At 34.0% G+C, this 25,255-nt stretch overlaps 2 protein-coding genes across 2 annotated transcripts in view; both read left to right on the forward strand.

Moving 5' to 3' along the window:
* Positions 1 to 25,255, forward strand: part of LOC143911157 (uncharacterized) — a 369,714-nt gene that overhangs the window by 208,752 nt on the left and 135,707 nt on the right. The gene's annotated exons all lie outside the window — the stretch shown is intronic.
* Positions 7,975 to 11,414, forward strand: LOC143911163 (START domain-containing protein 10-like). Its single transcript, XM_077429929.1, has 4 exons — positions 7,975 to 8,372; positions 10,051 to 10,183; positions 10,255 to 10,522; positions 10,598 to 11,414. The coding sequence occupies exons 1-4, from the start codon at positions 8,054 to 8,056 to the stop codon at positions 10,700 to 10,702; spliced, it is 825 nt and encodes a 274-aa protein (XP_077286055.1). The 5' UTR covers positions 7,975 to 8,053; the 3' UTR covers positions 10,703 to 11,414.

Below are 25,255 nucleotides of genomic sequence, written 5' to 3' on the forward strand. Positions count from 1 at the left end.
AACGACGCCATATATTCGAGAATATTCCACCCTAACAACGAACCACATTCCTCGCATAACTTGCACACGTGTACTTCCAAGAAGCAAACCCAGTAAACACCACCTGCGGTTCTCAGAAACAATCGCCAGTAAAACAAGTCACGTGGATCCCCAAAAACAATATAAAAGGAGATCCAACCCAGACAACTTCAGTCAACACACAGCAGCAGACCATGCTACATTGACAACCAGTCAAGCTCCAACAGCCACCACGAGTCAACAACAACCAGTCAGACTTCAGCAGTCGACATCCAGCTACCACTACACTACCCTACAATGGAAGAACGCTTGCAACTCAGCCGGATCCAGAGCAACGACACATTACAGATCCAGCAGCCGCACGACACCAGTCAGCAGCCAATAGCCGCTTTGAGAAACTTCCTCAAATATTCTAATACACTTGTACAATATTTAGGCAAACAATAAAACAACTTAAAACAAGCACAACAGTGTTTCGTTAGGCTGGGATACGGTCAACACTTCCTACCCCGCCTACATGACAAAAAGAGAGATAATTTGACCGCATGCCTTTGATATATATTATATATACATAGTACCGTTTACCATGCACCCTTCTTTTTTTGATCTTTGCCTTCCGATATTTACTTTTTTGACCATTTCACTTTCGGTCCCGTGAGGTAGACCCAATCATTTAATGTGTTTTATCAATGTTTCCTTATTTTTTTACATTTAAAATGAAGATATTTCATTATTATAATGTTTCATAGTGTTAATGTGCTATAAATGAACCGTAGAGAAATAAAAAAATTACATCGGGACATTATGCATATGGGGGCGTAGGGAATGAAACGACGGAGTTTTTTGCACACGGCTGTTTATTATGACGGTTGGGAAGGAAGTAAATCAGTGGCGAGTAGTATGGCCGAGTTGGTCCCTGCTCGCAGGATGGTGACCGAAACTCGACCATGTCGTAGAGCTGCTACATGCATTTAATTTTTTTTGTGAGTAGCACTCATTCATTTATACATATGTACCAAGCGCCGGTTTATTATACATTGAAAATAAGCGTATGCTTGGGGGCCCCGAAATGGGCCTTTGCTACTAAAATTTATAACTTGCAAATTAATATCGTTGTCCACGATATGTCCGTAAGCCAAGAATTAATGGAATTAATGCCTATTTTAGTAAGTATTTTATAATAGTACTGTTGCGTAGAGGTGGGTGGAGGATCCGAGTTAAAGACCAAAGTCCTTTCACAGCATTTATTGGTGATTAAGAAGATACACGCACTGGCAGTGCTCCGTCCAGAATGTCTTGATATGGTCTAAATACCTCCTTATAAAGAACTTTTTTTAGTGAAGTGAGGACCTCAAATTTCAAATGCGCCTAGGGCCCACCACTCTCTCTCTCTCTCTCTTTCTCTCTTCCTCTTCGTTATAACTAGGGGAGTCCTGTGGGCACAACAAGTAAGGCAAATTATATATGATTACTAGGAATCATTGACATTTAAAATATAAATTCGTGTAAATTATTTTAACATTTGTGGCGGCTCGCTTATACGACATGGTCGAGTTTGGTTGCTTTCCTGCGAGTGGGGACCAACCCGGCTGGGTTCGGAGAGCCGCTACTCACTCTGTCTTCAGCTGTCATATAATAAACACGTGCATTAACATGCCAGTCGTCTCATTCGTTCATCCTCCATACTGGTGACCCCCGACATCGAGCCACGCAGCCTCGATCAATTTCAACATGCCGCTCATCCCTGCCCCGCCGCGCCCCCATCACCATCAACACAGCACGCCGCGGCCCGCGGGTGACAATAAACGAGCAGACACGGCTACCTACCTACCTACCGACGTCCAGCCACAACGTCGATGACAGGTGCTTAAAAAAATGGGGGAGCGAATGAGACGACGATCTTGACAGCTGGATGTGGAGTCATGCGCGATCCAGTACACATAGAACGGTCATCCAGCACCACAAGACATACACCACCTCAGCACCATCATCATCATCATCATCAAGGCCCCGTCCGTCCCCACGAGCGTCGTCACGCCGAGACGGGCGGTAGCGCTACAACACCTCCACGAGCCACAACGACTCACAGTCCAGCTCGGAGTATCATCAACCACATCGATGCCCCTGCCGCCCCCGCCGCCCCACCAACCGACATCAGCCTCGGAAGAGCGGCGCCGCCGCAGCATCGCATCGGCGCGACCATCGGACCACCCACCGTCCTGCTCGCGACGTCACCGCCCTCGAATGTACCGACCATTCAGGGCGGTACACCTATACAGCGGATGACCCACGTCAACATTTTTTTTTCTCCCCACTTAATATTTTTTTTCTTTTGTAAAATTTGTTTCTTTGTAATTTTGGTATCGCTGATGCTGGGGGGGGGAGTGATGTGGCGGCTCGCTTATACGACATGGTCGAGTTTGGTTGCTTTCCTGCGAGTGGGGACCAACCCGGCTGGGTTCGGAGAGCCGCTACTCACTCTGTCTTCAGCTGTCATATAATAAACACGTGCATTAACATGCCAGTCGTCTCATTCGTTCATCCTCCATACATTCAAAAACGGATCGTCAATTTTCAACAGATTGAGTGAGTGAATCCTAATTACTTTCAGTAAAACGCATATATAAATATATTTGTGTTTCGCAATATATTTATTATATAAAAATGTAATTTAAAACACGTGTGTATCTATAATATTATGATTATGAAAAAATCTTTGGCAAAAATATTAAGTAAATAAAATATCAGATTGATTTGACGATCGGAAGTTACTAACCGAAAAGAGGACAAATGAGGCATATACTAGTTAAACTAAATAGAAGCTTTTAAAAATGTTTATGAGATAAAATTTTAATCGAAAAAGTCGTCCCTTGCTTAGCGAAGGTCCCTTGCTTAAGCCAACTAAACGAAGAAATGATTTGTATTTATCATTTATTCGTTTAGTTTGTTAAACGAATTTATTTCGGTGAGTCGTTTGTTCAACTTTTCCTTCTGTCCAAATTTTTATTAGATTTTTTCTTGTGACAAAGCACTCATTGATAAACACGAACATTCAAGGCACTCAAAAACGAACACAGAAATAAACTTGGTCACAATATGTAGAAAAGGCTTTCAAGTTTAGAAATGCAATCCTCTCGACATAAATCTAAACACAAAATGTATTATGTAGTTAAGTTTCATCCAGAACAAACGAACTTCATAAAACTTTCACATGTTTTATACAAAAAAAAAAGTGATATTTGATTTTATTATTAAAATATAATACATATACATTCAATAATTTTGTGTTAGTCCCGAAAAGAAGTATAAGAATTTTTAAATGATATTTCAAGCTAAATTTTGAAATTTATTTAAACCTTAATCAATTAGTAAGAAAACGAGATCGATGTAACATTAAAACAATGCTAAAGCAGCAAACGTTTTATCGTTCTAATAAAGATTATCACTAATTTGTAAAAACATTATTATTGCGTGCGTAGGTAATATTTTCATTCACGATTCAATTCTGAAAATAATACGTAGCTCGATAAACATTTAAGCTCACTATATAAGTAGAGATTAGCAATTGCAAATAAATGCCTAATTGCGTACGGAAATTTAGTCCTGTGCAGTTCGAAAAGTTGATAAGATAATGTAAGTAGGGTAAACACAATTTACATATCATACATATGGTTTGGCGTAGTGTATTTTATAAATTGTAAACACACACTCATTAATAAAATGTAAAACCATGCAAATATACATAAGTGTCTGTCTAATATTGTAAATGGTAAAAACGAATATTTAAATATTGTGTTAAATATTACAATTATTTTCCAATATCGTTTATTTGTCATATACAGATATATGTATGTATATTGTAGTTATTTCGGATAATACATAACTTATTGACATTCAGAGTTCAATAAACTGAGTGATAAAAAATATTATACCTAGGTAATGTGATAAAAATGCGATAAAAAGTTTTTAATCGAAGAGTAAACTCATTTTCCTAATGTTATAATTTATGAAAGCTTGAAAATCGTTCATATTTGACGGGAAATTCGCGGGTAGAAGTGGAGCATCGCTATTGATTTTTCATTCATAACTGTGGACACAGAGATAAATAACCTTTTTTTTAAGCATAATTCTTCAGAAACGTATTTCAGCTAACTGTCAATTTTAGATTATTCCTTTGGTTTTTATTTTTTACTAATTATATTTTCCCAGTTGCACCTTTGGACAAAGTAATGTCAAAAAAGTTACTGTTTTCTGGTAAAATATGAAAATAGAAATAAAACTGCATTAAATGAAATTTAATATATGGAATTCTTTTGCAAACTTATTTATTATATGTATTGCAAATTTTTGACAAATTACCAGGTATTTGATATTTTTCCAAAATCTGACTCCGACTACGATTCCAATTTTGAAAATTTTAAAATATAAAATAGATTTTTTCCGATTGAGCTAATTTTCGAATTTCTCTGTAGTATTTTGAATTTTTATTTATTAATACATAAACATACATATGTATAAACCTACAAAATGTACGTATTTAGATTTGACAGATTTATCAAATATCAGGCCTCTTCTCAATTTGACCTAAACATGAAAAATATAAATACTGTGTCTCAGCACTGCATACATATGTACATTGGTTATTAACGAGTCACTCTTCGTTAGTAATTTAATATTCATATAAATTATAAAGTAAAAATAAGTAAATGCTGGGATCGTTCGAATTTTTAACGACTCCAATTCCCATCAGAAAGTCACGACTTTTCGACTCCAAATCCAAATCCATAGCCATGAAAATAACACAATTTCAGGAAGATGTATATAATTGTGGGGGGGCAGAGGATCCAAGACGCCGTATGAAATTGCACCTCATGCATGAAAGGGGCTCCAAAAATGAAAGAAATACACTAAAATAACAAAATTCGCAATTAGTAAATTATTAGCTACTATTCTATTTATGTAATTCAAGATTAAAATTCTAAAATTGACGCGGTGATCCCATTGTTAAAAATAAAAATTGCTAAATATACATTACAGCTTCGATATAGAAATATTAATGCAGTTTGCGCAGCAGCACTTAATTACACTAATATTGGTATATTTCGGGGAAAAAAATCCCCTGTATGTAATAATATTCCATAAGAAATAAAGACTAGGACATTCATAGTTTTGGTATTTCGTACAAATTCTATTATATTGGAATGTCTTGATGAAAAAATTCTCCAGTGGTGTGTTTTTTTTAATTTTATAATATAAAGTGGCTTCAATCATACTTAAATAATAGAAGGCAAAGAGTAAAAATTGATAAGGTGTTATCCTCTGAATTTGTAACACCTCATGGAGTGCCGCAAGGGTCCAAATTGGGACCCTTATTATTTATATTATATATAAACGATATTGTTAAGGTAATTAAGATGTGTAAAATACATTTGTTTGCAGATGATACATTGATATATATAATTGGAAAGAATGTTGATGTAATGTCTGAGATTTTAAATATAGAATTAAATTATGTGAATGACTGGTTGTGTGAAAATAAATTAAAGTTGAATGTGAATAAAACAAAAATGATGTGGTTGAATGGTAAAAATAAAAATATATTGAATGAAATTAGAATTGATGATAAGTTAATTGAAAAAGTTGAAAATATAAAATACTTAGGTGTATACATAGATTCAGGACTAAATTTTAAAATGCACGCTGACTATATAATAAAAAAAATGGCTAGAAAAGTTGGTGTATTATGTAGATTAAGAAATATTTTAAGTAAAAAAAGTAAAATTTTAGTGTTTAATTCAATTGTCTTGCCACATGTGGTTTATTGTGCCACTGTGCTTAATTTGTTTAGTGGCCAAGATTTAGAAAAAATGCAAAAAATACAGAATAAAGCTATGAGAGCTATTTTGAATGTGAGTAGATTTAAGAGTATTGGAAGTATGTTAGATGAATTAGGATGGATGAGTATTAGAATTAGTCTAAATATTAGTACATTGTCTTTTGTTTATAAGTTAGATCATAAGTTATTACCTAAGTATTTTGATGATTATATAATAAGGAATAGAGATAAACATAGTTTTTATACTAGAAATAAGGACAAACTAGTTGTAAGTAGAGTAAGAAAGAATAAGACGGCTGGGGGTGTTTTTCACAGGGGTGTGCTCATGTATAATGCCCTCCCTGAGTGCGTCAGGTCTGCTAAAAACATGGATGCATTCCTGCGAGGTGCGAAGAGACACCTCTGTGAGGGACAGTACATATAAGTTAATTATAAATTTTAGAGTTAAGTATAATAATTAAGATGTATTTTTTTTTTAAATTAGCTTGATAGCTAAAATATATATAAATAAATAAATAAAATATAAGGGCAGTGCCGGTTTTAGGGGGGGGGCTAGGTCGGGTGGCGCCCGAGGGCGCCAAATAAGTTAGGGCGCCGAACGATGCGCCAAAATCCATTAAAAAATTTAGATTAGAGCACCAAAGGCAAAAGTTCTTTCTAAGGGTGTTTTGAAAAAATTGCCTGAGGGCGCTATCGGGTGTAAGGCCGGCACTGTATAAGGGATACATGTGTCCGTGTCGGTCTCCGTGACGTTCCGGAATGTGAAATTACCGAAAACGCAAATATCAGAAAGCAAAGATCGAAAATCGAAAGATCTTAAGTCGAAAGATAAAACAGGGTGCATGGTAAACGGTACATATTCACTTAATTTGCGCGAGCAGGATACAACAGGAACAAGAGGAACAGGCTTTTCCTCCCATATTAATGTGCGCGCGCAGAATACGGGAGGAAAAGCCTGTTCCTCTTGTTCCTGTTGTATCTTGCTCGCGCAAATTAAGCGAGTATGTACGATGGGGGGAGAGACCTTTTTTTATCTTTCGACTTAAGATCTTTCGATTTTCGATCTTTGCCTTTCGATATTTGCGTTTTCGGGTGTTTCACTTTCGGTCCCGTGAGGTAGACCCATTATATATATATATATATATATATATATATATATATATATATATATATATATATATATATATATATATATATATATATATATATATACATAGTACCGTTTACCATACACCTTTGTTTTTGATCTTTCGACTTAAGATCTTTCGATTCTCGATCTTTGCCTTCCGATATTTACTTTTTCGACCTTTTCACTTTCAGTCCCGTGAGGTACACCCGTATGTATATATGTACAAGAAAGTATAAACGAGTAAAAAATGTTGCAAAAGGAGTTTGAAGTCATATGGCAGTTTGGCTTAGTGGTAGCGTATATATTTAGCACCACTCAGATCAAAGGTTCGAGTCCTCGCCATCTGTTGGTTAGATTTGGGGGGTTTTGTGACTCCAAATCGATCGTTTCTCTATCAGAGTTTGCCAATTTTATCTGATCATTGCTGAAACGGTTCCTGAAAATTGGTATCAGATCTAATCCTGCTGTCACAAAAATCTGCCTGTGTATAATTTGTAATAATTATACACAGTAATCTGAAATCTATAGATATCTCTATAATTTCGTATTTATTATATGTATAAAAATTGTATACAAAAAAAAAATCTAAAAATAATCCGTAGATGTCTCTATGATTATTATTTCTGATTAATTGTTATATGCCATATATTCTGATTGTATATGTATTACTGTATTTCTGATTTCTGATTGTTTATGTATTCTGTATTTCGTTGACGTACACCCGTCGCATTGGAGCAAATCTGTAATGACGAGTGTATATTGATTTGTAACAATAAAATAAAATAAAATAAAATATGATTATTTTGCACTCTTGCATTTCATTTGCAGTACATACGTACATACATACATATATACCTCGTTCACAAATCGAACCAGATCCGTAGAGGGGAGACTCGGTAGAAGAGTTAACGAGCGGCACGCAAGCCTACGGTTATCCCTCCGTGTGTCCCATATCTAATCTAGCCGTTCGTACGGTGGTGGTGGAGAGAGAGAGAGAGTGGAACAGTAGAAGGTGATGTTGCCTGGGTGTGGGTGTAGGTGATGAGTGTGGGTCTGGGGTGCACCCCCACATGGAGGTCGGGGTGGTGAGGGTGGCCGACGACGGCGACTTCACCCGGCTGAAGCGGCTCATCGACGAGCACCGAGGCTGGAGACCAGACTACGACAAGGGCGGAGTTCACGTATGGACCAGGCCAGACCCTCACCATGGAGGAGGAGGAGGAGGCCTCAACCTGGTCAAGGTGGTCGCCAACTTCCCGGCCGTGGAGCCGAACACCCTCTACGACGTGCTGCACGATCCTCTCTACAGGCCGCATTGGGACACCCATATGCTCTGCTCCGAAGACATCGGCTACATCAACATCAACAACGATGTCGGATACTATGCCAGTAAATACACAAGCGTCATATATTTCATATACGTCTACATACATATATTTCGTAATGCGTGTATCGATCGCTCGTTTGACCTGGTTCCTTGTGTGCTCGGTTCAACTTTTGACTACGGTTTACACTGTCTGTTTATTTTGTTCAATGGTTAATGATTAAAATTTCAAAATTTTATTTTATAATGGTTTGATTTAACGTCTGCTTGCCATTTTATTGACAGGGTGTAGTGGTTTGAATTTTGATTTTTAAATCCTAAAATGGTGCAATTTTTCGTTTTGGCAGAATAAATAATGGCGTCCGTTTAGAATTGAAGCATGATTATAGAAATGCGATTGTATTGTTCAAATATCGAAAAATTCTATCTGTATCTGTATGTGTGTTTGTACATATACATACATATGTATTTTAGGTATTATAAAAACTGACAAAATATTAAATTGATATTGTTTTATGTGATCAATGTTAAATTTTATTGCGGCACAATCAATAATGTTGTTTTCAAGGTCATCGTTTGCAGTTTGAAATCATTGTATATTTAGTCATTTTATTTAACATTTTAGAGTGGGTTGACGATAATCTAATTTTTGTATTTTAGATTATTTCTTTCGTGGAAAAAATGTATTGTGTGTGACGCAATCTTTTATTAGTCAGTAAATAATAATATGTATTTAGTATTAGAGTGGCTCTCATTTTACTGAAAAAAAAATTTTTAGTATTTTTCTTTACTATATATAGTTGAGATATAATTTTCATTTTTGTTTATGAAAAATAGGCTATGCTATTTTTACAATAAATTACACTGTTCGACAAATGACGATTTTTCTTTGATTCAGAGGCGAGATATGACTTTTCTTATAGATCTATGCCCAGTGAACACGAATCTGGTAATAAAAAATGTTGATTGGTTCGAGATTTGGAGATATATGTGTATTTTAAATCGCGCGATTTTTCTATATCTTGGTGTTGTTCGGTCGATTTCTCAAAATCTGTCAATTTCCTGTTCAAAATGAATTTTGGAATCTATAGTAGGGTATTTTATCTTTCATTTGTAGTACTTTTCAGCTTTCAAATCTCTCTAAGTAGTCGTCCAGTTCAAATCAAAAGTCAAAAGTACGTTTTTCATTTGGGATTTTTTCCCACATTTAATACAGATTTTGAGACATCGACCGAACAACACCAAGATATAGAAAAATCTATAAGAAAAGTTATATCTCGTCTCTGAACCATTTTTCGTGTTGAACAGTGTTTTTGGAGTTCCAAAAAAAAAAAATCAATAAAAGAATCAACTATTGCATATTATTGAGTAAATTTTTCGACTTATCATAGTCTTGTTGAATGTTTATGAAATAAACGTTCAACTTCAATATTCAATATTCAAATTTCCACATTCGAAAATTCAATAAATCTACTTCCATTTATATGGGCAATAAATGGAAGTAGATCAGTGAGTCGTTGTTTCAAAGTTTGATGATAATCCTCGTACATATACACATGAATGGTTATTACTTACCAAAATAAATATGAATGAAAATTTAAAACATCTTTTTCATGTCTCATAAAATAAATACAAACGGTTGGTTTATGGTACTGCCGCCATGTTATCGAGTGACTAAATAGATTATGGAGGCTTATATGTATTTAGTGATAACATTAATAATATATGTACGTACTTTTTCAGTGTCATGTCCTTCACCGTTGAAAAATCGCGACTTCGTTCTCCAAAGATCGTGGCTTGACACTGGAACTGAACAAATGATCCTCAATCATTCCGTCTTCCATAAAAACTATCCTCCAAGGAAAGGATATATTAGGTATTACAATAAAGTGAAGTATAAATTCATTATTTTTATTCACAAAATAAACATTTATGATTGAATTTCAGGGCTATATCGCATATGACTGGTTTTGTTGTGCGAGTAAGACCAGGAGGAGGTAGCATGTTAGGATACGTATCCCAAACAGATCCTCAAGGACGCCTTCCTGCATGGTTAGTCAACACTGTGACCCAAAGCTTGGCACCAAAATTAGCCAGGAAATTGGAAAAAGCGGCTCTAGCTTACCCAAATTGGAAAAGCAGCTCGGAAAATCCACGCTTAATGCCTTGGCGTAGACCAGATCAAATTCACTCACAGAGGATTACAATAGCTGATGTAAGAATGTTTGTCCATAAACCCAAGTATTTTATCACCTATCAGTAATTAACGATAAATATTATCTTTTTTTAGTGCGTCGATAATGGTCAAAAAGGCTCAAGGGAGACTCTTCCAGATGAAATATTATTAAAGGATAGTAAAAAGAAAAAGTCTAGGAGGCTGTCGGAGAGCGATTAATAATCCTAAATTTGACGAGAAATCTATATAAACAGTGGCGGACTGGGACTGAAATTAGTGCATGCCAGGAGTCAAAGGGGGCCCACCCAGGGTTAAAAAAATTTGTCCCCCCCCCCCCCCCCCATATAACAAAATTTTCTTTTCAAAAATGGGAATAAACAAATTTAGGTACAAGAAAAATGGCAAAAGCAAAATAGTTCCATAAATTACATTGTATATTTCGTTTTAACTCTTGTCCTAGGTAAATAGAATGCATCATAAAAGAATGCGGCATAAAAGCGGCTTTTACTTTCGGTAGAAAACACTCAGGGACGTCATTTCAGCTTTTTCTTGGGGGGCAGGCAAAGATTGGTCAAATTGAATTTTTTTTCAAAAAATATTTTTTATATCGGAATAAAAATGTAAAATATTCTTTCCATACACCTTATTGAGTTATAAAATATGAAAAAAATAAGCTTATTTTTAAAAAAATATTATGTAGAAAGCGAAAAAAGCGCCGCAGGCGAAAATTTTTTTCCAAAAATCTTCACATGATCAACAAAAATCGACCATCTAACTGAGTCACTAAAAAACTATCTTAATTTCTACCGAATATCTTTTCACTTTATCTATGTACATATATATGTATGTAATAACAATAGATAAAGTTTTGTGATCATGCGAAAATTTGAGACATTCAGAAAAATAAACGTTACACATCTATTTTTGAGACAAAATAAAATAAAGGGGACCTTTCTTACGATTCGCTCTAAAGGATGAACAATTTCTAAGAATTTTATCCAAGGCGCACTTAAAAACCAAAATATACTTGTTTTGAATTTTATTTTCTAAGAAATAAACGTAGATCCATAGTATCTCATTAATAATTGAATTCATAATATTCACACTATTCCTTAATTTAGGGGGGGCGAGTGCCCCCATATGCCTCCCCCCAAATTACGTCCCTGAAAAAAATGCATAATATTTTCAATTAATGTTAATCGAAAATCGGGATTTTGGGGAGGGGGCCCCTATCCTATATTTCTATATACATGGATGTATCTAGATTAGGAATAGATTTTATATTCGGAAACTGTTTAAAATTGTGTATTTAAATCTTACTATATCGTCGAAGCATATTCAAATGTTATTTTGAAAGTATGAAGTAAATTTAAATCGCTGGTTGATGATGAATCGTCCTATCAAAATTGTTTTAAGCAATTCAGTTTATATTATTCACGGAAATTTGTTTATTTCAGTAGGTAGTTATTACATAGGTATTGGTATATGCATAATCTTCAGGTTGGAAATAAGCCCGGCAAAAGGGCCCACGCAAATGTTGAAACTTACATTTCGAGCCTAATAAAAAAAAGTTAACCGATCCTCGGGCTATTAAAGCAGGTATTAGTTGTTTGTGTATATCGTAAGAAATTTGTTTTGTTGAAATGCCCAAACTTTAGGTCCCAAAGTGCAATATCCTATAAATTTTTACACACGTGAAATAATTAAAAAGTTATTTAATTTTACTGAGGGCCCAACAGATAGTGGGGCCCACATGCCATCGGGCATGTTCGCTTGTATGGCCAGTCCGCCACTGTATATAAATATACATACATATGTATATACAATATAACCTAATATGTATGTTATACTGAACTTGGTATTATCGAATATTTTGACACCATTTAATTAATTAACTTTATGGGGTATAATTTTATACCACAATTTACACACATAGGTTCATAAATATGATACCTATGGCATTTATCTACAATATAAACATTTTAGTTCTTCTTTAAAAAGCATTTTTAATGAATATATCAGTGATTATACACAATCTTATATTCGTATCGACAAATATATCAACGATAAAGCTTTTCGAAAATATATAGTATTATAAAATCAATTGTTTATAATGGTTTCAAAATAATCTTCACTGTTTTACAAATATATTATCTGCTGTGAATTGTGGAAAGTTGGTTGATATCAATTCAAATTATTGTTATCGATAATATACATAATATAATAATATCTTATACATACATATGTAGATATCAAATTATAAAATATTATAATGTTTAAAATCTCCGAGTAAAAAGATATTTTTAAATACACAAAAATTATTTTAAAGTATTCAGATAAAATAATGCACATCGATAATACAATCACTTGGATTTTGGATTGTTTTTTTAAATGCACTTTTGAATAATAGAATGTAATCAAATACAAATAACGAAAGCATATCTCAATATTTACTTTTAGTCTGTATTATTACTGTAATACATAACATATTTTTGTTCACATCATAGTCTGAGACTTTTGTGTGTTACTTGCATAATAAAAAATAGCAGATTTTTGTATGTAGAAAATCTTTAACATCTTTGGTTTGGAGTGTGGCAATTTTCAAAAGACTGCACTTGAAAAGTGGCATAAATCAGTCCCAGGATGTGGTATCTTATTTAAGTGCTCTCTTTCTATAATTCATTAAGGATGTGTGAAATACTTTTGTGCCTAGTATTAAAGGAAATATTAATTTTAATCTCTTTATAACATTCTGTACTGATTTTTCGTAATCAAAAATTGTATTAAATCGATTCGTTAATAAATATTATTAAAAATTATGTAACTCCATTGAACGTGTGATATTTAATAATTAATTTACAGCGGCGTAACCAAAACATATTTTAAATTTTATCTTCACCTGCAACTCATTGCAAAATTTGAATATGAAGTTTATTAATGATTCAATACTTGAATAACATATTTACATACATACATATGTATGTCAGAAAAATGACATGTTTGCAAGTTCTAACTACGCCACTGTTGATTTGTAAGAAATATTCAGGGTATTTAATTGTTTGTGAGGTGAAATTTAAAATTATTTTCAACTTCCTTGTCGATCAGCAATCATATTAAATATGTATGTAAGCATTTTTCTATACCAATATTATACAAAATTTTCAGATTAAATTTTTTATAATTATTATGATGATCTTTCTTGGTTTTGATATTAATAATTAGCGAAAACTATTTTTAACAGCCATTTTTAAAACAATCTATCTAATACTTCCATATTTCGACGCTTAAATATATAGTAATATAGCATAAATATTATAATACAATTATTACAATCAATGAAAGTTTATCAATATTAAGAATATTAATTTTATGTTTGAGCTTAATCATGTATTTAACAAATCAATCTGAAGCTCAAATCATTATTATTATTATATCATACATATACATATATATTTCATAATATATAGAAAAAACTATAAATACCTACATACATTTAAAAAAAATATTAAAGCTTAATATATTGTTAAAGAGCACAAAGTATTGTTTCAATTTTACTATTGTATTATAGGGGTTGAATGTTATTGTTGAACCGAAAAGTTTTTTGTAATATAAATACTATTAAAATTTGAATTATTTACATATTTCTGGCTTAATGTGAATATTTATTTCAAATCACTCCTAGACTTCATCCCCATTCCTTTCAAAACTTAAAATCTAATATAAAAAAATCTTTATATTGACATTTCAAAAACTACATACATACATGGATACATAAAACAGCCCAAGTTAATTTGATTTAATACAATATATATATATATATATATATATATATATATATATATATATATATATATATATATATATATATATATATATATATATATATATATATATATATATATATATATATATATATAATCTATGTGTGTAAAACATTATATTAATTGTTATAATGACATTCCTTAGATTGTGTGACAGATTGCTGAAAATGAGATTTTCTCTCACGACCTTGAAACTGGTAAAATATAAATTGAAATATTTCACCAGTTGAACGACATATTCTCGTAACCATCAGATACGTGATAGGAGATATATACGATCGTAAATTAAATGGTAACCAATACTTAGGCAAGTAATTGCTTTGTCTGCCAGAAAGTACGCACACTACAACCACTAGCCAAATCTTCAGTAATACGTCTGAAATATCCACATTTACCTATGTATTAGGTATATATGATCTTCACATTTACTAGCATGGCGTTACATAAAAACACCCTACCATAAAGCTCTCGCCTAGTCTTTTATATTATAATATGATGGAAGTACACCCGAAAATTTAAAGCAAACATGGTGCTATCAATAGTCAATTAGTTGTCTATTTTTGTTTCCTTGGACACAGCTTCGATCAGGGGCGTTCTTTTTTGTAATTTCGACATTTTTTTTTTATATAGAAACAATTTCTTGTGAATGTACTGTTGTCAATTTAAAAATCACCAAATTTGGTAAACGGATTATTCCGCAAAATGCGTTATCACGGAACATGTGGCACTCGAGTTCTCATTAGTATAATATTTCGCGTGGGTGTCACGACAAATCACTCACGGACTTTACACTCAATATAAAGTATTGTCAAAAATTTTCAATATTGTTGCGTAGGGGTGGGTGGAGGATCCAAGTAAAAGGCCAAAGTCGTGTCACAGCATTTATTGGTGATTAAGGAGATACACACACCGCCAGTGCTCCGTACAGAATGTCTTGATATCGCCCAAGTACCGCCTTATAAGGGGCAGGTCTCTCTGGGCATCCGGTTACTTCCCTATTCTATTCCAATTGCCAGTATGGACACCCAGTCCCACAGTATCGGTCACTTCTGCGAAGGGACTAAATAGCGGCCATTGTTTAGCCTACATGCACTTAGAGTCTAGATATAATCCTTGAAACCAATTATAATGGTCACACAGTCTCTGGGATGCTACTCGGCCTAATCCGATTGCAACTACTCGGCGGTGTACGTAACAATATTATAACATTGTCAAAAAAACGAATATGGGTAATATACTCTGTTGTCGTCACTAGGGATTACAATACCGAAGGTTCCGATACCGGTGGTATCGGTATTTGACCGAAAAGGTACTATAAACTAAATAAAAGCTTTTGAAAATCGGCAAATTTATCAAAATAATTGATCTGACTTTTAAAAACAATTGCAGTGATCATAATTTACACGTTAATTAGAACTCTATATGATTTGATACATGTGTCATTGCATCGATGAAAAACTATAAACCGTTGAGTGTTAAGTCCGTGAGTGATTTGTCGCGGAACCATTTCGCGTGGGTGCCTTTCGATTGATGGAGATTTTGGGTGCTAGATGTTCGCGATTTTAGTGACTTGCGATAGATCGCTTTTTTCGGAATAATCACCGAATTCCAAATTTAATTTCATATGTACATATGTAGTAGGTACTCTACGTAGATCACAAATAGTTTTTGAATCATCACCAAAGTTAGAGCGCAAATTATTATTATTTATAATCAATAAAAAAATCTATAATTATAAATTTGAAACATCTATTCTAAAAAACTAAAACATATACATATGTACATACATACATACATATGTACGAGATTTCAATGACTGGTACAGTATATTTTAGAAAATTTAGAAATTTTACATGGCGACATTTCCTTATTATTATCGTGTCAAATCTTCTTTCTATCGATAAACAATTTGGAAATCAAACGTATAACGGATAACTGATTGACGAATCATAACAAAGTGGAGAAATGCTCATATACTTTATATATACAAACTTTGGAAATTTCACATGGTGAAATTTCCGAATTTTATTATTATTTTATCTAATTGATGAAAATGAAATGGATGCGTTTGTAAAAGTACCAATTTATCTTAAGTAAGATGTAATTTTGGCAGAAAAGTTAACTCAGGTATGTAAATTACTTTAAATGAGCAGTCAACAATACAAAATACAATTATTTTGCTCGAGCTTAAGCTGGAGTTGTACTGCGCGCTAATATCACGTGCGCTAACATCGAGGTGCTTTAAAAAAGTTTTAAAAAGTTTTAAAAAAGTTTTATAAGTTGAAACGGAGTTTTAACTTATAAAACTGCGGCACTCATATGCCTGATATCATATTTAAACACTGAACCCACCTTCACATGGTAAGAATGGATTAGACCAGATCCGGGACGTGTGAAACATTACATACAGAGAAATGTAATAATAATAGAAGGGCCCTTACGAATAAATAATTGTTGTCAATATTACGCGGCACGTCTCTATAAATACGCTGCAACGGACGGAATACAATCGGATCAATTTACTTATAAAAATGTATCCCATGTTGTTTATTGTATGTTTTTGAATAAATTTTGTAATTTTAACCGATGCTTGCCCATCTTGCGAGTAATATAAACAAACAGAGAAGTTTTTATCGGACATACGTCGAGCACCAAGCATCAAATACGACTGATGCTAAAATTATTTAGGATTGTCTGTGGACAATTGTCACTTGACAACAATATGACGCCTACAGTCACTTCTATTAATATAATATAAAATTTCTGTCACAAAAAGTGTAGATTTGATATTGGAGTATCTTTGAATATATTCATATATAAATACTGCGAATGAAAAGGAAAATTTTCCAGAAAAAACAATAGACAATATCGTCTCGATTTAACCTTTCAGCACGCCACTGCCATAAATTTTCACGTGTGTCTGTATGTTCTGTGTGACGTCTATCGTCACTATTAGGGACGATGAGACGATTACTTGTGAGGCTTTATTTCATCTTCGGCCCGACTACAGCTTCTAACGGCGCTTTCAGTACATTTTCAGACGTCCTCCGAGAAGGTTATTTTCCACCAAGGACGGCTAATTTCAATAAAAATAACTGACAATTATTTTAAGACAGTCGTTTATTATTCATTTCCATAATCATTCTAAAATTTTTCAACTATTATATAACGCCGACTTGTACATATTATATTTTCATGCGATGGCTTATAATAGCAACAATAGTTTATCCAAAATATGTGATAAAGAAGAAGTGAACCTGTCGGTGCTTACAAATGGGGACAAAGTTAGTGAATCATCTAAAAAGTGCAAAGTACGTGATTGTCGTGAAAAAAGTGAATTGAACGATGACAGTGGTAAAGATATTGAAATGAGTGTTTATAACGAAGTGCGTAGAGGTGCGAACGAAGGCTGTACTACGAACGAAGGAGACGATTCTTCTGAAAATTCGAATTCTCACAAAGAACAGGAGACGAAATTGGATGGTTCGATGACGAAAAAGCTAAATAATTCCTCGGCCAAAACAAAGAATGGATCTGCAAGAAGACGAATGCTCGTCGGCGAAGAGTGCTGGAGTGTAGCAGATGCCTTGGTTAGCAGTATCGTCGTAGCACCACTGGTCGTAGGCAGCTGGCGAGGACTTTGGTGTTTTATGAATGTCTATCCCAACTTCTTTCCTGATCTACTCACTGCCTTTTTTGGAATCACTTTGCATACGTATTTTGCTATACTTAGGTAAATTTTCATTTATTTGATGACATTTTTTTACTAAAACAACACATTCCTATACGAGTTTAGACTAGAATCATCAAATTTTAACAATATATACTCATTTTATTTACATATGTAACTGTCAAAACTAGAACCAATTTTTGTGACTCACCAATTGACACAAGTCTATGTACATACATACATACATACATACGTACCAAATAATTTTGACTTTCCAAATTAAGTACACTCTTGATGGAAGTGATGTTATTTAAAAATTAAGATTGATTTAACATCATATTTAGTTTTCTCACAGCACTAGTAAGTACTGTAGGTATTTGAGTAGAATTTGATTGAAAATTAAATGCATTAAAAGATTTTTTGCTTTTTATTATAACAAAAATATGCTCATAATACATCTTATATCTATTTTAATAGCTACTGATCTACTGATTATTTTCTATTTTGCAATTTTTATTTTGTTAGCAATCATATTTTAATCTTATTTTAATGTTAATGTATAGTATAATAGAAAAAAAAGAGAGCTCAAAAACCTATTTACAATTGCTCATAATGCATTTTATAAATAATATTAACTAAAGACTTATTATAAGTAAAATATGTATATGTACGATGTAAAAATATCATGGAAAACTCTGATTTTTCCGTATTTTATTTCATTTATTTTTATTTTTTTAGATTATTATATAAAGCCATATACATAAGATGATTAGAAAGCGCAATTTTAATGTATTTGAAGCAGATTATGAAGCATATATGTATGTAATTCGGAGCGTATTTGATGGAAAATGTGCTTTTTTTACCATTTATCGTTTAATTCCGAAATATTCCGGTCCGCATGTAATCTAGTATTACTTCTAGGCGATTCAAAGAAGCAAAAAAAGTATCTTATATATGAAACCGAAACGGCGTCTGTAATTCGTTTCTGATTGGCTGTCGTCAAAGTGGTTTCTGTTGGCTGTCGTCAAAGTCGTTTCTGATTGGCTGTCGTCAAAGTCGTTTCTGATTGGCTGTCGTCAAATTAATTTCTGATTGTCTGGATTAGTCAAAGACGTTTGTGATTTGTCGCTCGTTAAATAATATAAATTTTTATCGATTAAAATAAATTTAATATAAAAAAACAAATGAAGATTTTTTTCATGGTTTTCATTTAATTTACATATACCTAGCGAAATTGGGTAGCACAACTAATATATGATAAAAATATTTCTACATATGCACTATAATATAATTTATATAAAAACGGACGCGATGTGTGTATGTATGTGGGTATGTGCCAGACCGCGGACACACAGCCAATCAAAGTGGTCGAGGAGACGCGGGAAATTGGGGAGGGGGGGTTTGGAGCATCATGTGACGTCAGGCCGAGTGACGGGTGACACATGCAAACACACACACACATTCATTTATCATTTCAAACGGGTTAGATTGGTGAGCGTATTATGCGCGCACTTTTTATGACGATTAATATTAAGTGCGCGCGCGCATCTATAAATTACCCTACATTATATTTATATATAACAAATTATTTTATTTTAATTCGTGTATCGATTCCATTCCGAAACCCCCCGTTGAAATCAACGGGCACTTCACTAGTCCTATATAATAATTGTCTAATACGAGCGTGCGTGTGAATGTCCGTTAACATGCTTTCTTTCTCCCCTTGGTATCGTATGTATATCGTGGAAAGAGACGCGGCACAGTGTGGGCTTTGCGCATGCTACTTCGTTCACATTTACATATATTTTTATTTATTTATTTATTTAATAGTTTTGGACCATTGTGGCATTACAGGAAGAACCTAATGCACCACAATGGCTTACAATTGAAAAATATATAAAAACATGATATAAAAACAAGTAAACTGTAAATAAAGGAAAAAAGCAAAAGCAGAAAACATGGTAAAATAAAATAATAAAAAAAAGTAACAAAAGGAAAATAATACATCATTCAGAGAGGAAAAAAAAAATAACAAAAGTGTAAAAATCAAAAATAAAATCCATAAATCCCATTCTTTGTTTACACTGAACAAAATTAAAATAGTATATAAAAATGTACAAAGGAGAAAGAAAAAGTAAAATAAAATAAAACAAAATATGAATAAAAAATAACATCACAGCGAGGCCCAAATGGAAAAGAGTAGATTAAGATTCCACTCATACATCACATTCAAATTAAGAAAGTAATGATGAGCGCAGGTTACCAGATAAATATGTTAAAATAATATCCGATAATCTACGCTCCCCAAATGGAAAATATCACATTCAGGGACAGCAGCAACGATTTCATTGAGAAGTCGAATAGCTCTTGGAATAAGAGCCATTCGAAAAAGAACTGTGCGAGCAGCAGGTACAACCATCAAATGATGATTTCTACCACGCACATAATTATTAGGGACATAAAGTCCCAACTGTTCCAGCAACAATATATGTATAATAGCGATCCGTTGATCCGAATTGCGATATTTTACCGAGTGCACAAGTATGTGCACACAGGCCACTAGTAATATACATATATGTATGTATGTACTTCCAAGTATCATATTTTACATTCAATCGCTATACAAATGTTCCAAGCTCGAGTATACTGCGAGTTCAATCAAACAAATCCAACAAGCTTTAATCAGCGAAAGCTCTTTAATTATATCTGAAAATAAAAACAGCCGCGAGATTGACAGCTCGCCACGACTCAAACGTTGACAATTACAGCTTTATTAGAGGCTAGAACTAGGACGCGCTAACGCGATCTGCACTTTCGCATGCATAATATTTGCATGAATAATAATTAATTACACACTTGTGTGTTTTGCGTGCTGCAAGTAATTGCTCGGAAATTTTATTTGTTTACATAGTTTCATCGTAAAAATAATTTCTGAAAATGATCATCCTCATCGTGTCCATAAACTGCGTGTGTGTGCATGGACATATATATAACGAGTATAGTATGTAATACGAATATGATACATTGGCTGGCGAATGGTGCGTGGGTAAACATCTCATTACGCACACGCCTCGCATTAATTCGGCAACATCATACCTACTCAATACGATGTAGGGGAGAGCTGGGTTAGCTGTGGATAAATAGAACTCATATATATCTTTGGGGGGAATCATCATGGGAAGTTGAAGATTTTGATACTATAATATTAGTGGATCCGATATAGCGTGAGATTTACGAGAACCGAGCATTCGTGCAATATAGCTGAACTAGCTGAACCCTACGGTGACACGACAACTCGTTCACAGATTTTCCATAAACCGAGGATGCGCTCCAGGCATTACGTGTACGGCCATCTACATATTTCTCACCCCGTCTGTTCACCAAGATCTCGTTTTCTATGCCATTACGTATGCAGCTATCTCTTTCACACACCGTCTGTTCACCGATAACAGACGGTCTGTGAAAGAGATGGCTGCATACGTAATGGCATAGTAAACGAGATCTTGGTGAACAGACGGGGTGAGAAAGAGATGGCCGTATACGTAATGCCTGGAGCGCATCCTCGGTTTACGGAAAATCTGTGAACGAGTTGTCAGGTAACCGAACCCTACATGCGTTGCAATGCCATAATAACGCATGTAATTCCCGTTCCCGCTCCCGTTCCCGTTCTCATTCCCATGCTCGTTCCCGTTCCCATTTGTCGGAAAAACGCAGACAGAGAACACATTTGAAATTATTGCGTTGCAATGACACTCATTCCCGTTTTTCTCGTTTCCGTTCCTGTTTTTCCTGATTTTTTTTCACAGTAATCTTCCCGGACATGCATACAACAAATCCTGAAAGTTCCATAGTAATCGGTTCAGTGGTTTAGGAGCCTATTCGAGACACACACACAGACATGTATTTTTATATATACATATGTATATAGACTAGCTGGACCCGATATGCGTTGCAATGCCACAATAACGCGTGCAATTCCCATTCCCGTTCCACAGACATAAAATTTTATATATAGGTATAGATATATTTGTTGCCGTGGGCCATCCGCTGTGTGTTTGTGGTACAGACCTGAATGGTCAGTACAATTCGAGTGCGAGGTAGGCGTGGCGCGATTATTGTTGAAGGCAGGAGGATAGCTTTACTTTTGCGTCGGTAAAATCGTAATTACGAATATTATTATTAAGCGGTTTTTTTTCACAGTAATCTTCCCGGACATGCATAAAAAAAAGTTCCATCTTAATCGGTTGAGTGGTTTGGGAGCCTATTCGAGACATACACACACAGACATTAATTTTTATATATATAAATAGAAAAATAAAAATCGATGACATATCATCGCATGGTTGGTGGCCAGTAGTGTAGTCGGGCCAGGTTACCGACCTGGTACTTCTTTTTGAGCCAGGTCACCGCCCTGGCACTTTGATTGATATAAACATTGTTTTTCGAGTACAATTAAAAAATATTTTGACTAAAATTTCATATAAAATTTTGTATTTCAAATGTTGTGAGCAGACTCTGGTTCTAACACTCGATGATCACAATCGAATAGTAATCTGAGCTCATTCAAAACTTAAAAGACGTTTAATGAACTTTATTGGATTTTTTATCTAAAACCATCCAACAAACATTCTTTGAACTATTTACCATACGCACTTGAAGATAGTTAAAATGAGGGAACTCAGCTGAATGAATAGTCATCTCTAAATTCACATGTTAAAATTTGATAGTTTTTTTTACATATGTACATGATTTTATCATTGCTAAAAGCAAATATTGCTGTTGACACACAATCACAGGTTTTACAAAATCAAAAATGTTGAAGAGGGTGCATTATGGAAGTTTTTATAAAATATAAAAAAAATACATCATAATTTCAATAAGTAAGAATATTTGTTAATTATTATTTGATTTTTTATATAAATATTTCAACTATCAATATTAGGATACAATATTTTTTTTAGTAAGGAAAAAAGCGGGGGGTTATAAAAATGAAACACCGACCTGGTTCTTTTTTATTTAACACCACACCACTGGTGGTGGCATTTAAGTTATTAAATAAAAAAAATTAAAAGAAAAGTGTCGTCAGTCATGTGTTCGATGTGATCAGTGATCGATTTTAAGTTCGAATCAGTTAAAATCTCGAGTTCGAATTTTTGTATGATCACAAAACTTTATCTATTATTACTACGCACATAGATAAAGTAAAAATGTATGGATGTTTATGTTTAAATTGTATAATAAGTCTTCCTAAGCCAAACGATATGCATTTTTGCTTTATATTTTAAAAATTTCTCCACTTTGAGACATTTACTATGTTTGTACAACACCAAACATACAATTAATTGACCAAAAATATTTTTTCTCCATTAATTCTGCTCCAAACGCTACCTTTCAAATATAACTCAACATTTTACACATTGCAATTGTACAAATAATGAACGTATTTGTAAATGTTTGGGTAAGGTTAGGTTAGATATTTGTGAATAGTCAGAAGGGATGTCATTAAGGAGGCATTTGAACCCCTCCCCCCCTAGATAAGACCAGCTCAACTACACTGTTGTCTTAATCAAATTAATTATTCGTTACTTAAAGGTTGGGAAAAACTGCAAGCTTAAACATGTCGTCTGATTCGGTTAGCGGTTTGGGAGATAATTTAATTCAAAAACTTAAAAAAAGACCATACTTATAAAGGGAGGTACCATTTCCAATCAACTTAAAAATTTGGAAAAAATTTACGTCGTATTGATAAGAATTTCAGTAACCGATACCAAGTTTCAGTTCGATAAGACTAACGGTGTTCAAAAAATCCCCAAAATACACACACACACACACATTTTTTCTAGATCATGAAAACGTGATCAGTGATCGATTCTAAGTTCGAATCAGTCAAAATCTCGAGTTCGAATTTTCGCATGATCACAAAACTTCATCTATTATTTCTACGTACATATTAAAAAGCCCTGAATTTAACACATTTTAGATTTATCATATTCTACCTGTTTCTATTTAAATGAATCAATCTTACAAAGAACATTAGTAATAAATAAAAATATATACACTTTTTCAATAAACAAGGACCTATAAAACATAAGCTAATTTTTCCCCGTGCTCCCCTACTACATACATACAACATTATATACATATATAATACAGAATATTATAGTGACCACCTTTCAATTGAGATAAATTTTATCAGCACGATAAGAACATGTCATTTAGTAATACCATATATGAATATTAATTGGATAATTGCAATTCGTTATCATGCAGTGTTTCCCAAATGTACATATACTTCTAATACTCTCTTTTGAAACATACATATACTTCTAATACGTATAATGTTTTATTGTTAGGAAGCAACTGTTGGAACGTGCAGCAGGTGGTTGGTGGTCTCGAATGTACACGTGGTGGTTCCTGGTGGCTTGCGTTTGTCAATGGCGTGGTTCTTGGGAGGCATGGTCTCGGGCTGTGGATGTGCATCGTCTTGCTGCACCCTGGAGTGCTGGATGCCTTGCTGCACTGCTTCTGCTCAAAGCTGTGCGAAATCTCATCACAGCTCCATATTTCGTACAGATGGACTTGCCAGCTAACACATACCACTTCCACACAAGATTCAGACAGGTAAACATGCATGTATTGTTCCATCGAACTTGAAGTGTTACACCCATTGATGTATAATACACATAGATGGGCCCTGACGTGTTATTTTGGTCGGAGATCTTGTCTTCACTAACTGAGGGGTGCGGGGGGTTTAACTAGCGGGGAAGTTGGGTTTTTTTCCCTACGACGCAGCGGTACCTACCTACCTACTAAGAGAAACTGTGCATGCGCCATGTATTTTGCATGCGCCAAAAGGGAGACCAGTATAACACGTGAGGGCGGATCTAGTGTATTATACATCAATGGTCACACCTCATTTTAAGGAACATCAACATGGAACAGACATTCGCCAGCAACACAGCTCAGTCGCTAAGCTTCTGCCTAACATCGAGAGGCGCCGGGTTCGATCCCACAGATATACTCAGAAAATAATTTTTCTGAGTATATCTGTAGTGCTGCTGGTCAGACGTGCATATTTGTGACTCCATATCGATCATTTCCTATCAGAGTTTGCTAATTTTTTTCTGATTTCATTCTTGAAACGGTTCCTGATTAAAACTTGTCTAAAATCCATCCTACCTACTATGTCACCACTATTTGAGTATGATTAATGTACAATAAAATTTATGTACAATTCATAGATGTCTCGTTAATTTGCGAGTTTACACTGTCTCGTAACTC

Source organism: Arctopsyche grandis, chromosome 4, assembly GCF_051622035.1.
Source record: "Arctopsyche grandis isolate Sample6627 chromosome 4, ASM5162203v2, whole genome shotgun sequence".
NCBI lineage: Eukaryota > Metazoa > Arthropoda > Insecta > Trichoptera > Hydropsychidae > Arctopsyche > Arctopsyche grandis.

Coding starts and splice junctions, on each gene's coding strand:
- LOC143911163 (XM_077429929.1), top strand. CDS start 8,054: ATGGAGGTCGGGGTGGTGAGGGTGGCCGACGACGGCGACTTCACCCGG. Junction 8,373..10,050: donor CGATGTCGGATACTATGCCA/GTAAATACACAA, acceptor GTACTTTTTCAG/TGTCATGTCCTTCACCGTTG. Junction 10,523..10,597: donor AGAGGATTACAATAGCTGAT/GTAAGAATGTTT, acceptor ATCTTTTTTTAG/TGCGTCGATAATGGTCAAAA.